The sequence below is a fragment of the Leptonychotes weddellii genome, chromosome 14, assembly GCF_054177405.1.
Source record: "Leptonychotes weddellii isolate Sample4059 chromosome 14, ASM5417740v2, whole genome shotgun sequence".
In the NCBI taxonomy this organism is placed as follows: domain Eukaryota; kingdom Metazoa; phylum Chordata; class Mammalia; order Carnivora; family Phocidae; genus Leptonychotes; species Leptonychotes weddellii.
This window is the reverse complement of record NC_138382.1, coordinates 49,626,493-49,640,377: the sequence shown is the minus strand read 5'-3', so window position 1 is coordinate 49,640,377 and position 13,885 is coordinate 49,626,493. Positions and strand designations below refer to the sequence as shown.

The 13,885-nt window shown below is 46.9% G+C and overlaps 1 protein-coding gene across 1 annotated transcript in view; it reads right to left on the bottom strand.

Moving 5' to 3' along the window:
- Positions 1–13,150, bottom strand: part of POLR1E (RNA polymerase I subunit E) — a 16,756-nt gene extending 3,606 nt beyond the window's left edge. Inside the window, exons 1-9 of the mRNA XM_081803191.1 lie at positions 12,958–13,150; positions 12,282–12,385; positions 10,989–11,065; positions 9,434–9,519; positions 6,617–6,675; positions 5,685–5,829; positions 3,183–3,290; positions 2,474–2,570; positions 4–113 (exon numbers count right to left, since the gene is read on the bottom strand). Of these exons, the coding sequence (XP_081659317.1) occupies positions 4–113; positions 2,474–2,570; positions 3,183–3,290; positions 5,685–5,829; positions 6,617–6,675; positions 9,434–9,519; positions 10,989–11,065; positions 12,282–12,385; positions 12,958–13,033 (862 nt within the window). The 5' untranslated portion in view covers positions 13,034–13,150. The remainder of the gene's footprint in view (positions 1–3; positions 114–2,473; positions 2,571–3,182; positions 3,291–5,684; positions 5,830–6,616; positions 6,676–9,433; positions 9,520–10,988; positions 11,066–12,281; positions 12,386–12,957) is intronic.
- Positions 13,151–13,885: the final 735 nt, after the last annotated feature.

Below are 13,885 nucleotides of genomic sequence, written 5' to 3'. Positions count from 1 at the left end.
GTGCTCGAAATTTGATGAGTGTGTCCAGAAACCATATGCATCGGGCCTGGCAGTCTCGGCTCTCTTCATCTGATGGCAAAGACTTCAACGCTTCTATGACAAAGGAGCAGTGGCTAAAACGGGGGGGGGGGGGGCGGGGGGCAAGGGAGGAATGTGTAAGACCAACTCTGTCAGGGGCACTTCCACTCTCACAACGAAAACAGTGGGCATCCCCCACAGCTGATACACACTAGCGGTCGAGGAAGGGCCATCCTACTAATGCTCCTCATAACACAGCGAGCACGCTTCAGAGCTAAGGCGCTAAAGGGCTAGTCAGTAAATATTTCGGGCTTTGTGGCCCATATGGTCTCTGCTGCAGGTACCCAAAGCCGCCAAAGTACTGCGAGGGCAGCATTATAATACACAAATGACCGGCCACGGCTGTGTTCACAGCTTCATTCACAGGCAGCAGGCCGGAGCTGGCACACAGGCCACAGGCTGCCCCATCCTGACGCAGTGGTCTGGGGCACAGGCTTGTGGGTCAGACTGCCTGGGTCTGAACCCCCTCTCTGCCATTCAGTGGCCTGGGCAAGTTTCTATCTTCTATACATCTCTGTACATCATCTTCACCTAAAAATTTAGGGCAAAGATAGTAGCCTCCCCCTAGAGGTTTTCTCTGCATTAAATGAGCCAATGCAAGGAAAGTGTGTAGAAACACGCACATGTAAGAGCTCCATCAGTGTTAGCTATTATCTTTATGTACTGGTCCACCACCATGAGGATCCCGGACTCACAGAGATAAGAAGGCTCTTCAAGACCATCTTATACAGCAGCCTCATTTTACAGATAAGAAAACTGAGGCTCAGAGAGGGGAAGATCACACAGTACCTCAGGCAGAGCTCAGGGACTCAGTTCTCCAGACTCTCAGCCCAGAGCCCATTCCTGCACCTGCTGCAGAGCCACAAGTACATGAAGACAACCCAGAACCAAGAATAAGCTTTTCTGGAAACGTATCTTTGGAACAACAACAAAAAAAGCACTTTCAAAAATCAGGGAACCAACCTAGGGTTGGCAATTTTTTATTTTCTCAAGATGAAATTATTAAAAGAAAAAACTCAAAAGAAAATTCCACTATCATCATAAAAGAAAAGCTGATTTAAGGGCCAAAGGAGACAGGGGAGATAATCTGAGTTCTTTAAAATATACAGTACTTAGGGCGCCTGGGTGGCTCAGTTGGTTAAGCGACTGCCTTTGGCTCAGGTCATGATCCTGGAGTCCCGGGATCGAGTCCCGCATCAGGCTCCCTGCTCGGCAGGGAGTCTGCTTCGTCCTCTGACCCTATCCCCTCTCATGTGTTCTCTCTCTCTCATTCTCTCTCTCTCAAATAAATAAATAAAATCTTTAAAAAAATAAAATAAAATATACAGTACTTAAACACATAAATTTAACTTTTTTTAAAGATTTTTTTTTTTTTTTTAAAGATTTTATTTATTTATTTGACAGAGAGAGACACAGCGAGAGAGGGAACACAAGCAGGGGGAGTGGGAGAGGGAGAAGCAGGCTTCCCGCCGAGCAGGAAGCCCAATGCGGGGCTCGATCCCAGGACCCCGGGATCATGACCCGAGCCAAAGGCAGACGCCCAATGACTGAGCCACCCAGGTGCCCCAGATTTATTTATTTTAGAGAGAAAGCATGCGCATGAGCAGAGGGAGGGGCAGAGGGAGAGAGAGGGAGAGAAGCAGACTCCCTGAGTGTGGAGCCCGAAGTGGGGCTCAACCTCGGGACCCTGAGATCATAACCTGAGCGGAAATCAAGAGTCAGACCCTTAACCGACTGAGCTCCCCAGGTGCCCCATAAATTTAACTTTGTGTATAAAAGCTCACTCAGTACACCATCACCCCCACTGGCACCTACTCGCAGGCTAGCACCTGGGCCCCACCAGGGACAATCACTATCAGCATAACGCTGGGGACACGGGCCAGCCCCGGTTCCAAGCCCCCAACCACAAGGCCTCACCACCCTCTGCTCAGTCACAGGCTCCATGCAGAGGCCACCTCTCTCTCCCTTGACTGCCACCCACAGCCTTGGGACAAGAGGCCTGAAAGCCCAAACATTTTCTTTTTCTTTTTTTTTTTTAAGATTTTATTTATTTGACAGAGAGAGACACAGTGAGAGAGGGAACATAAGCAGGGGGAGTGGGAGAGGAAGAAGCAGGCTTCCCGCCGAGCAGGGAGCCCGATGCGGGGCTCGATCCCAGGACCCTGGGATCATGACCTGAGCCGAAAGCAGATGCTTAACAACTGAGCCACCCAGGCGCCCCAAGTCCAAACATTTTCAAGAAAACACTGGCTTGTTAATGTTCAAATGTTGAAAAGACATGCCCTCACCGACGGACACCCCTAAAGGTCCACTTCGTGTCTGACTACTGTCGTGTTCTGACATCACTGCCCCAGACACTCCATCTACCCAAGGGGTGGGGGGGTGGGGGGGGTACCTGTTCTCTTCAATCATCTTCAGTATTTCCTCTGATGAGACATTCCTGAAAGCTTCGGATGGGCTCTGAAGAGCTTCATACTCCGCAGTGGAGAGAACTAGTGACAGGTCAAGAACATAATCTGGCCAAAATGGAAACATCCAACTAGCTCGCTCATCTCAGAGTAGCCCCATGTTAGAGATGGGAAAACTGAGGCCCAGATGGGGGAAGATCACACAGAATGTATACACTGGGGCTGAGTGCAGGGACTCGGTTCTCCAGACTCCCAGCCCAGAGCCCATTCCCTGCCAAGGCTTCTCTGCCTCCTCAGCTTATCACAAAGCTACTACGGGCATTTTCCCTCTGACTAGACCCCCAAGTAGGGAAATTCCATGCTCTACTTATTACAAATCAGTCTGCCCTAGACTTAGGGCTGACTTAAAAGTCTTATTTGACTACTCATAGTGACCCCCCACAGGGCTGCGCTTGAGGGCATGTGGCACTTGGCTGAAGAATGGGCTTGCGGCTCAGGGGCTTAGGGCCGCTCCCTCAGCCAGTGAGGAAGCCTAGCTGACCTCCCAGCAACAGCGCCGGGGCAAGTGAGAGGTCCTGCTGTAGCTTCTGTGAGCATCCTGGGACCAGCAACATCCTCAGAGAGCCTGTCTGCCCACTCATGTATGCATCTCCCAACTTGTGAAATAAAGCAGTATTTCTACTGCAACAAGGATACGGTCTTCAAATTTATACACGTCTTCAGGCTTGGCTGCATCAGCATGGCAGGGAGGAAGGTAGAGGGAGTCATCTTGCAGGTCATCATGGATGGCGTCATTGACCAGAGCTTTTCAATAAAGGAAGAGACGGTGTCGGTATCATCCTGTTTGGGTTCAGGTTCCCCAATACTCTGCAACTTATGCACTCAAGATTAATTGGTCCCAAAACTCCTAATCTGAATGCTTCAGCCAATGCAGCCGGACCAGGCTGATGGGTCCAGGCCGATGTCCACTCACGACGCAAACCTAACCAGGCACTGGAGAAGGTGCACGCAGCGTGGTCCCCTCAAGTAACCCGACAGTAGTTGGGTGGGACAGGTGTGCTAATAAATATTTACCATACAAGAGAAGCTAAAAGTGAGGAAGAGAGCCTTTCATAGCTTAACTTCCAGAAAACTTCTCCACAAACTGTGAGTAAAAACAAAAAACTTGGGGCGCCTGGGTGGCTCAGTTGTTAAATGTCTGCCGGCTCAGGTCATGATCCCAGAGTCCTGGGATCAAGTCCCGCGTCGGGCTCCCTGCTCAGCATGAAGCCTGCTTCTCCCTCTCCCACTCTCCCTGCGTGTGTTCCCTCCCTAGCTGTCTCTGTCAAATAAATAAATAAAACCTTAAAAAAAAAAAATCAGAATACAAAACTGTGAACAACCCAACAAGAAAAACAACATAAGAATTAAGAAAGCAGGGCGCCTGGGTGGCTCAGTTGGTTAAGCGACTGCCTTCGGCTCAGGTCATGATCCTGGAGTCCCGGGATCGAGTCCCGCATCGGGCTCCCTGCTCAGCAGGGAGTCTGCTTCTCCCTCTGACCCTCCCTCTCTCCTGCTCTCTGTCTCTCATTCTCTCTCAAATAAATAAATAAAATCTTTAAAAAAAAAAAAAGAAGAATTAAGAAAGCATATAGATGTGGACAGAGAGGAACATTCTAATAGTTCATCTGGTAAAATGATAGGAAATGAATGAATTTTCTTTTAAGGTTTTTTTTTTTAAGTTTTATTTTATTTATTTGAGAGAGAGAGAGAGAGCAAGCATGGGTGGGGGCAAGGGCAGAGGGCAGAGGGAGAAGCAGACTTCCCGCTGAGCAGGGAGCCCAATGTGGGGCTCGATCCCAGGACCCTGAGATCATAATCTGAGCCTAAATCATGAGTCCGACACTTGACCAACTGAGCCACGCAGGCGCCCCTTTTTCTTTTCTTTTTAAATGTCCTTTGACAGCTGAGAGTAAACTGAACAAAAAAATTCAAAAATTTACTTATGCTTTCAAATAAATGGAGACACATATTTCTCTGTTCCTGGATAAGAAAACAATATTGTAAAGAAGATGTTGATTCTCTCCATTTTATTCTCAGTGGGATTTTGAGGGAATTTCACAAAACAATTCTTAGGATCACCTGGGAAAAAAAGGCATGCTCCTCTAACCAATGTTTGTGAAAAATAAGGAGAGGAGGAGGAATTTGCCCCATCAGAAAATAAGCTGGATGATGAGGCTACTGAAATCCAAAGAGCCTGGTGCTGCCACAGGAACAGAATGGACAATTGAACAGAAGACAGAGGAGAGAGAAGGAGGACTTTTTAAATCATCTTCTACAAAAAAAAGGATGGAGCTGGGGACAGCTGGCTAATCCTTTGGAAAATATAAAATTAGTCTGTACCATATGCCAAAAAAAAAAATCTTCATTAAGATTTAAATATAAAAAGTAAAATTGTGAAAATACTGAAAGAAAGCACAGGAAAATATTTACATAATCATAGGGTTTGAAAAGATTTTCTAAAAATTACTAAAATCCCATTTTATTTTTTTAATTTACTTACTTATTTTTAGGTAGGCTCCACCCCCAGCGTGGAGCCTAATGGGCGGCTTGAACTCAGGACCCTGAGATCAAGACCTGAGCTGAGATCAGGAGTCGGACACTTAACCAACTGAGCCACCCAAGCGTCCCTAAAAATCCCATTTTAATAGAAAAACTGCTCTTATGTAAACTTTCTCTTATGTTCTTACAATGCATTTTAGCAATAAACACGTTTTTAAATAATACAATTAAATGCTCAAGGTGCTGCTGAGTTTAAGAAGAGAAAAAGGTCCGCTGATCCCAAAGTGAAGCACTGTCCCTAGAGGTTCAGTTCATCATCATCACAGCAGGTTTCTTGCCCCAAACCTCCCTGTGACCCCCAGAGGCCGAGGGTCTCTCCCTTTGCGCCCCGCCAGCTGGAACCCTGGCGGCCAGGACACGGCACACACACACCCACCCGTCCGCACGCCGGTCTCCTCTACTTGACTGGGAGCTCCCTGAGGGCAGACGTGCCTTACTATTTCCAGACTCTGTTCCCCAAGGAGGCACTCAGTGAGAGTCAGGAAGGAATCCAGCCCTGATGCCCTTTACTTCCATCTGTGGGGCAGGTAAAAGATCTCAAGAGAAGAGGAAGCCGTGTCTATGAGCAGACTCTTACCCCAAGTCCCAGCTGCTTACCAGTCACACCCTTTGCATCAATAATATTCTCTGCAGCTTTAGCTACTGCACAATTCAGAGATTCACTGCCAACTCTGTTCATTCTTCTGGAGTTCAAAGCCCGCTTCTGTTTGGTGGTTCCAAAGGCGTCGATGCAAGAGTCCATCTGTGCGTAGACAAATTTGGTTTGTCTAGGGATAGGCTGGGCACTACTACTCCTAGCTGTGGGACTTGGGGAAACTCGCAGCCTTTCTGAGCCAGGATTACCTCACCTGTAAACTGGGCTGAATCATACTTCTCTATCTCACAGGCTTGTTGTAGTAATGGATCTGAAGGGCTCGCTTTGTAAACTGTCATGGGCTGTTTACAAATCAGTGGTGTCCCCGTTTGCACAGTGAAAAGCCTGAACTAGAAAGAGGATTGGTAAATCCGGCACACAGCCTACCATTTTCCAGCCCTACATCTGCAGCAGACATCGCTAATCCCTCACGCTCTCCCACTGAGCCTGAAGACGGCCTCATGCCGTTCTCAATACAGTGCCCAGCCAGTGCTGAAGACTCAATCGATTTGCCATCTGGGGTGAGATGAGCTTTGTAGGAACCGCCTACACTGAAAATCCTGAAGTTTACTTTGTTTAAATGTGAGAGCTTCCAGGCTACAACCAATATTTTCTGAAACTTGCATTAAATCCAAAACCACCTGTTACGCTACACCTATGTCAGCCCAGAGAACCAGCTCCAAACACCGGCACGTAGCTGTGTCTAGCTGCCCCGGACGGGAGGACGGCACCGTGTGAGGCCGAGAAGCCTCTCGCAGGTAGACTGTCCGGGGAACCACAGACTGAATGAGCTGGGAGCAGCCCTGTGTTCAGCCAGCTCATTTTAGTGATGGAGAAATGCAAAGGCTAGAAGAAACCTGCTTCAGGTCCGATGTCTCAGTTTGGTCACACTTACCTTTTCTCTAAAAGTTTTGGTCTCACTCTCCTGTATCGATTCACTCTCAACTGATTCATCTATCAAACACAAAACAAGCAAAAACAGAGAAGGGGGGAAAAAAGCAAGCTGTGAGGCCCACAGGTTTTAAGAGTGATTAATATTTATTTCAGGGTTAATCTAAGAAAAACAGATTTCTTTACTACAGGACTTCCCAGAGTTTAACATCATGGATCCTGTGAACATTTAGTCTGTGGCTTTAGTATACAGTTAGAGGATACGGAGAATAAATAAGGAGTCAAACAAAGGGGTCATCGGGTCCAACCTCTTCATTTTACAAATAAGGAAAAAGTCTCCCAAAGAAATGATGTGCCCCAGGTCAGTTCACCAGGCAGTGGCCGAGATGTGACTAGAAGCCAAGACCTCAGCTCTTTCCAGTAAATAGTTCTGCCCTCCTTATAAAAGACCTAAAGGCAGGCATAAATGTGAGGTATGTGTTACTTACATGAAGCTCTCTAATCTCCCATAAAGTATTCATATAGGGGCAGTACAATCTAGAGGACAGGAACATAAGCTCTAGAGTGACCTTGTCTGAGTTTCACTCCCAGCTCCTATACGTATATATGAGATGAGATATATATAACATAATAACTCAACATAACTAATATAATTTAATATAAGTTATGTTAACATTACTTATATAATTATAAGTGATAATATAATTATATATTAATATAATTATAATTTATAATTATATATTAGTATAATTGTATAACTTACATCATATCATATCATATTATAATATACATGTATATCAGCAGTATGTCCCTGTCAAAGCCTGTGCCAGTTTTGTCACTGATAAAACCACCAGAGGGTTGTTACATGAAGTAAATGATGTTGTGCGTTAAAAGAGCTTAGAACGGTGCCTAGAACATAGTAAGGAATCAATAAATGTTGCATGTGCGTGCATGTATAAATACATATATGCTGGCTAGAATAAACCATTACTTACAAATTTTTTACATGTAAAAACAAAAATTTGTTTAATCAACAGATTAATGAGCGATTTCCTTTGCCTCCTTAGAAGTCAGAAAAGCATTTGGAGGATAATTTTTTTTTTTTTTTAAAGATTTTATTTATTTATTTGAGAGAGAAAGCATGAGCAGGGGGAGGGGCAGGGGGGAGAAGCAGGCTCCCCGCTGAGCAGGGAGCCCCAAGTGGGACTTGATCCCAGGACCCTGGGATCATGACCTGAGCTGAAGGCAAACGCTTAACTGACTGAGCCACCCAGGCACCCCCAAATACAACTACATTTAAATTATCCTCCAAATGCTGGGCACCTGGGTGGCTCAGTCAGTTAAGCGTCTGCCTTCAGCTCAGGTCATGATCCCAGGGTCCTGGGATCGAGCCCCGAATGGGCTCTCCGCTAGGCGGGAAGCCTGCTTCTCCCTCTCCAACTCCCCCTGCTTGTGTTCCCTCTCTCGCTGTCTCTCTCTCTGTCAAGTAAGTAAATAAAATCTTTAAACATAGTTGTATTTGTTCGCAAAGCAAGGAATTCTTAACCTATAGACTCTGTACCCCTAGGAAAGTCACAGATAGGTTTCAGGACTCAAGAGCCCTTTGCAATCATATGCAAAATCTCATATATATTCTTGTATATTATGTACGTTTCTGGGAAGTAGGTCCAGGTCCTCCAGATTCTTAAAAGGACTGGCACCACTGCTCTGAGGGAATCAAGCTGCACTACTGCGTCGGAAGGTATGAGGCAGATCCACCAAGATCCTAACAATCCTTCCTCATCTATACCCTCCCCCACTGTGGTTCTCCGTATTTAAGATTTAGGGAACAGGAGCCCCTTGAGTCTGACCCTCTCACCTATCACTCTGGAAGATCCCACTCTAGCCCTGAGCATTCTAAGATGCCAACACAGAGAAGCAGTACAAGCTCTCCCACTGGATTAGGGAAAAAATGGATCCCCTCCTAAATTAGAAAAGTGTAGAGACTTCTCTTCAACATGAAAATTACTGTCCAACCCATCAGTAACTCCCATCACCTGCTAGAGACCCTAAAACCTTTACTCCAACTAGAACAACGAAGAGTTAAGAAAGACCTCTGAATGAAAAAAATATCAGACGTGCCCTCCAATATTCTGCTCTGATCACTGCTCAAGTGGCTTTAACTAAGACTATTTTCTTGGGGCGCCTGGGTGGCTCAGTTGGTTGAGCGACTGCCTTCGGCTCAGGTCATGATCCTGGAGTCCCGGGATCGAGTCCCGTGTCGGGCTCCCTGCTCAGCGGGGAGTCTGCTTCTCCCTCTGACCCTCCTCCCTCTCATGCTCTCTGTCTCTCATTCTCTCTCTCGCAAATAAATAAAATCTTAAAAAAAAAAAAAAAGAAAAATTTTAAAAAAGACTATTTTCTTTTTTTTTTTATTCATTAAAATATTTATTGAGCAGCTAGGGAGATACAAAAGTGATTAAAACATCATCAAAGAGGTGAGGCAAATGCACACATCATAGAAAGCCAAGTGTAAGGGGTCACCGAATCACAGCAGTCAAAAGAAAAGTGCTTTAGATCAAGAATGAGAATGCTTCCAGAAGACTATTTTCTGATCTCAAATCTGTAAACACTGTAGGGACAGGACCTATGTCTGGTTTGCTGGTTGCTGTATCTCTAACCCCTAATTTGTGTCTGGAGCATAGGAGGTCATCAATAAATATTTGCAGGAAGACACCCTTTTAAAAATAACTACAAAATGTGTTTTACAAATCAAAAACCAACTCATCCAACAAGCCTAAAACATGCAGTGTTTTTGTGAGCCTTCATAACAGGGCCCTACCTGAAAACAGGGGCTGCATGTTGAACCACTCAGCATCATACACCTCCAGCTGGCCAGAGGTCTTGTTCAGAATTCCCACAAAATGCCTGAATAAAGGAGGAATAATACCAATGACAATAGATTATTCAAAACGTATTGTTTATACAACTTCCTTTTTCCTGCTTAAAAGTTCTCACTGGCCCTTCTGCCCCAGTACACTTGAGGAACACAACATTGGCTGCTGAGTAACAGTAATCCCCTACAGCAGCCATTCTTAGCATAAGAGGGAAAGGAAGGAAGGAGGGAGGGAGTTCATGAGGTACTACCCACAACAAAGGTAGTTCTGGAAGGAAAAAAAAAAAAAGCTACCAGGTGATTCTGGTAGCCAATTACATTTGTGCTCACTGCCCTAGTAGTGGGAAACCCTTTGGGGATATAAGAGTCTAGAATTACACTAGCATTTATTGCACACATAAATTTTATGGAGGCAAAGACAAGTAAAACTGTGGGGATTATGGGGAGAAGACCAGTCTGAACTAGAGAACTTCGTAAAGGCATGCCGCGGTGTTAACAGTTTTAAGCATATAAAATTAATCTGACGTCTATCAGGGTGGTGCCATGGGGGCTTTGAAAGGGCCTTTTTTGTGGTTCACTGTTGGATACTATCAGAGAACACTGTCTGCATTCTGCCAGCGCCCGACAGTTACTCAGGCTGTTCCTGTGGACAGTCTTCGTCGCACCGAGGGGGAGACTGGGGGTTAGTGAAGGGCAGAGGTGCCAAAGCCAGTTGATCAATGGTAGAGCTGTATGGAAACCCTGGAGCTTTTGACACTACCAAATCCTTTTCTTGTTCCAGCAGAAACTTCTGGCAAGCTTTGGCCTATTGATCACACACTCCAAGTAAGTGGAGAAGGCCACCTTTTGGGAACAAGACAGTTATAAAGAATATTGCAAAGTAATGAAGGTGATCAAAAGGTACTTTCAGTTACAAAATAAGTAAGCCCTGGGGATGTAATGTGCAGCATGGTGACTGTAGTTAACAATACTGTGTATTTGAAAGTTGCTAAGAGAGTAAATCTTAAAAGTTCTCACCACAAGAAAAAACTTGTAACTCTGTGTGGTAATGGATGACTGCTTATTGTGGTGACCGTTTTGCAACATATACAAATATCTAATGGTTATGCTGTACACCTGAAACTAATGTCATGTCATATCATATCTCAACTAAAAATTATATTATTTAAGTAATCTCTACTCCCAATGTGGGGCTCAAACTCACAGCTCCAAGATCAAGAGTTGCATGCCTCACTGAATGAGCCAGCCAGGCGCCCCTAAAAAATTATCTTAAAGAAAATTACAAATAAATGAGGTTTTAGGAAATCCAACAAATGTAACTCATTTTTTTCTTTTCCGGCATGTCTGCATGCTGGTGTGAGGATCCCTGGATCTGGGAACACAGGGACATGGTAAACCTCTCCAGATTTCCCCTACTGCCCCTAAAATAGAGACCAAAAACAGCAGTGCCAGGCTCACCATCACTATCCTCCCCTTCTCGCATCCCTTCCCCTACCCCTACCTGCACAGAGTGTTGCATTTGAGAGCTCCGGTCCCAAAATTGTTTCCCACATAGGAAAGTCTGTCTGTTTCAGCTGCCTAAAATGTAAAGGGAAAAGCACCACTACAACCAATGTTGAAACGTATTAAGCATCTTGACCCCCTTTCCCACATTTGCAAAAGCTTTAGAATCCAAACCGCAGTGGATTAGAACTAGAGAGCCTCTGGGAGATGATCCAGCCCCACTATCCAAGTGAATCCACGGTGTCCCTGGGAGAAAGGCAAGAGGACTTTTAAAAGGGAAGCCCCAGAGAGTGCCAGCTTCTAGCTGGTCTGAAAAGTTCTTGGGGGAGCTGCACCACAGGCCTTGGGAGACAGGTCCTGGGCTCCCAGCACTTAGAGGCATGCAATAAAATGGTTCTGCCAGCAACCTTCAGGAAGGGCCCAAAGTCCAAGCCCTTCCTGAACTTCTTCGCCCACCTCTCCCATGACTACTCCTTATATGCTGGCAGGACTATGGAAAGGGCTTATTCACTCCTCAATCACAGCCAAGCTTTTCCTGCTTCCCTATGTTTGTCCCTGCTATCCTCTTCACTTGGAATAGGAAACCTCAGCTGTCAAACCGTCCTCCATCCTTCAGAGCTCAGCTTGGCCAGCCGCACCCTCCCCCAGGAAGGCCTTCTGGCAAGAAGAGACTTCTCTGACTGAGCTCGCTCTCCCTCCCTCAGGCTCTGAGCTTGTCCGCTTGTATGAGTTACTGAACTCAGAAAACCAGTTCTCACCTCTCTAAAGCAGTGGTTCTCAACCTGGCAAATCCCCTCGGGGGACATGTGGGAATGTCTGACATTCTGGGTGTCACAAAGAGGAGGTGCTACTGATATCTAGTGATTAGGGGCCGGGGAAGCTGCTGAACATCCTGCTATGCACCGGTCTGGCCCACAACAAAGAATTATCTGGGTCAGAATGTCAATAGTGCCGAGGCTGAGAAACCCTGCTCTAGAGTAGGAGCTCCCTTAGCGTGGGGCCAGGTCCGATTTAGCTGTTTCCCTTGCAGCTTACAACACCAGGCCACAGTGGGTGCTCAATAAACACTTGCTGAATGAACAAATCAAGGAAAGGCCATCACGTCACCAAAAGTACATAACTGAATGGAGCCTGTCCCCATACCCCAACCTGCTGGGACTCACAGGAGTTCTTCAAAGGCTCATTTGCTATCTCCCTTTTCTCCTCTCCCTCCCGCATCCACCCACACCCAAGGGCCTCTAAGGCCTCCAGAGACCTGCAAAGTGGAGCAACTGGCTACCGCGGCACTTACTAGGATCCGCTGACTCTTCTTCCTGGGGTTTGTGGAGTCATTGCTCTTGTACAAAGTAAAACGCATGTTGCCTGGATTCTGCAGCTTCCCATTGGAGAACTGGACTGTAAGATTGCAGCCCAAGAATGAGATGAGAGTAGAAGGACCCACAGTGTATGGTAGAGAAGAACTGGACTGTTCGTTGGGAGGGAGTGATTAAAGGAATGGGAATGGTAAGGAAGCCCAGGTCCTGACCTAAAGGGGGACTGAAGGAGGTCCTGGTCCAGTTGGGAAGAGGAGATGGGGAAGTGAGGGCAGTGCTGGGGAGGGCTGCAACAGAAGGAAATAACTAGGGGAAGAGAGCTGAGGCCTAGCCCAGACCTAGAGAGACAGGGGAATCTCTACCCGGTGGAGAGAAGCGAGGCAGGTGTGAGTGGATGAGGTCATGGATGACCGGTACAGCCCTGGGGGGAAGGGTGCCTGGGACGTCCTCATCCAGCTGGGAAGTGGTGACAGCAAGATGGTGGGATGATGACAAAGGCACCCTGGCCAAGCCCCAAGGAGTGGAGGAGACTGGAGGGGGTCTTGGCCCAGCTGGGAAAGGGGCCCGACAGGGGCAGGAAGACTGTAGAGGCATACAAACGGAATGAAGGGGAGGGAGCTATGGGGAACTCTGCTCCGGTTCCGCAGTCTTTACCCAGTACTGCTCTCTGGCTCTCGTCGGGCTCCCCACAGTACAGCCACCTCGCACTCGGCAACACCTCCGCCGCCATCTCGCCAGTCCGGACACCAAGGTTGAGTTCAGAGAAACCAGGCCCCGGCAGCCTGAGCAGTCCACACGCGGTGTCGGAGCTGCGGGGCGGAAGAGGCGTGGCCTCACCGGCACCGCCTCGCGCGTGCGGAGACGGCGTGGCTCCGCCCCACCCGACACCGCCCCCTATTCGCTCTTCCCCTGAGGGCGGAGGCGTGCCATCCCCGCCCACTCTTCGCCCCGCCCCTCCGCATGGAGAGGCGGGGCTTCCGCCTACTCGGGACCACAGTCCTCTCCTCCGAGGCGCGGCACTCCGCCTGCACTTAAAGGGTTGTGTGGGACCAGGGCGGTTACCACAGCAGAAGGGCCAAAGCAGGACCTTTGAACGTGGACTCAAAGGAGGGTATTTTTGAAGGACAAGAACTCAAGTCGTCTCATCTCTGTTATCTACATTGCCTTCTTTCAAGACTCAACAAATGACGTCACCAATTGTCCCAATAAAGTTTTTATAGCAGAAAGAACCTGTTCCAAAACACAGGTTGCGTTTAGTTTTCACCGCTCTTCGGTTTCCTTTAACCCAGAACAGTTCCTCACTCTATTAGTTTAAAATTTTAAAGATTATAGGCCAGTTGTTTTGTAGAATGTCCCTCAGTCTGGATTTGTCTAACGTTTCCAAGTGATTAGTTTCAGGTTATGGGTCTTTGGCAGGAATATCACAGATATGATGCTCATTGTATCCTAGTAGGTGTACTGGTTATAGTAACTTTGACCACTTACACGCCTTACAGTTTTCTCAGCTGTAAAGTTACTCTTTTCCCTTTGTACCTTCCCCTTATTTTGTGGGCAGGTACTTAGAAACTAAACATTCTGTTCA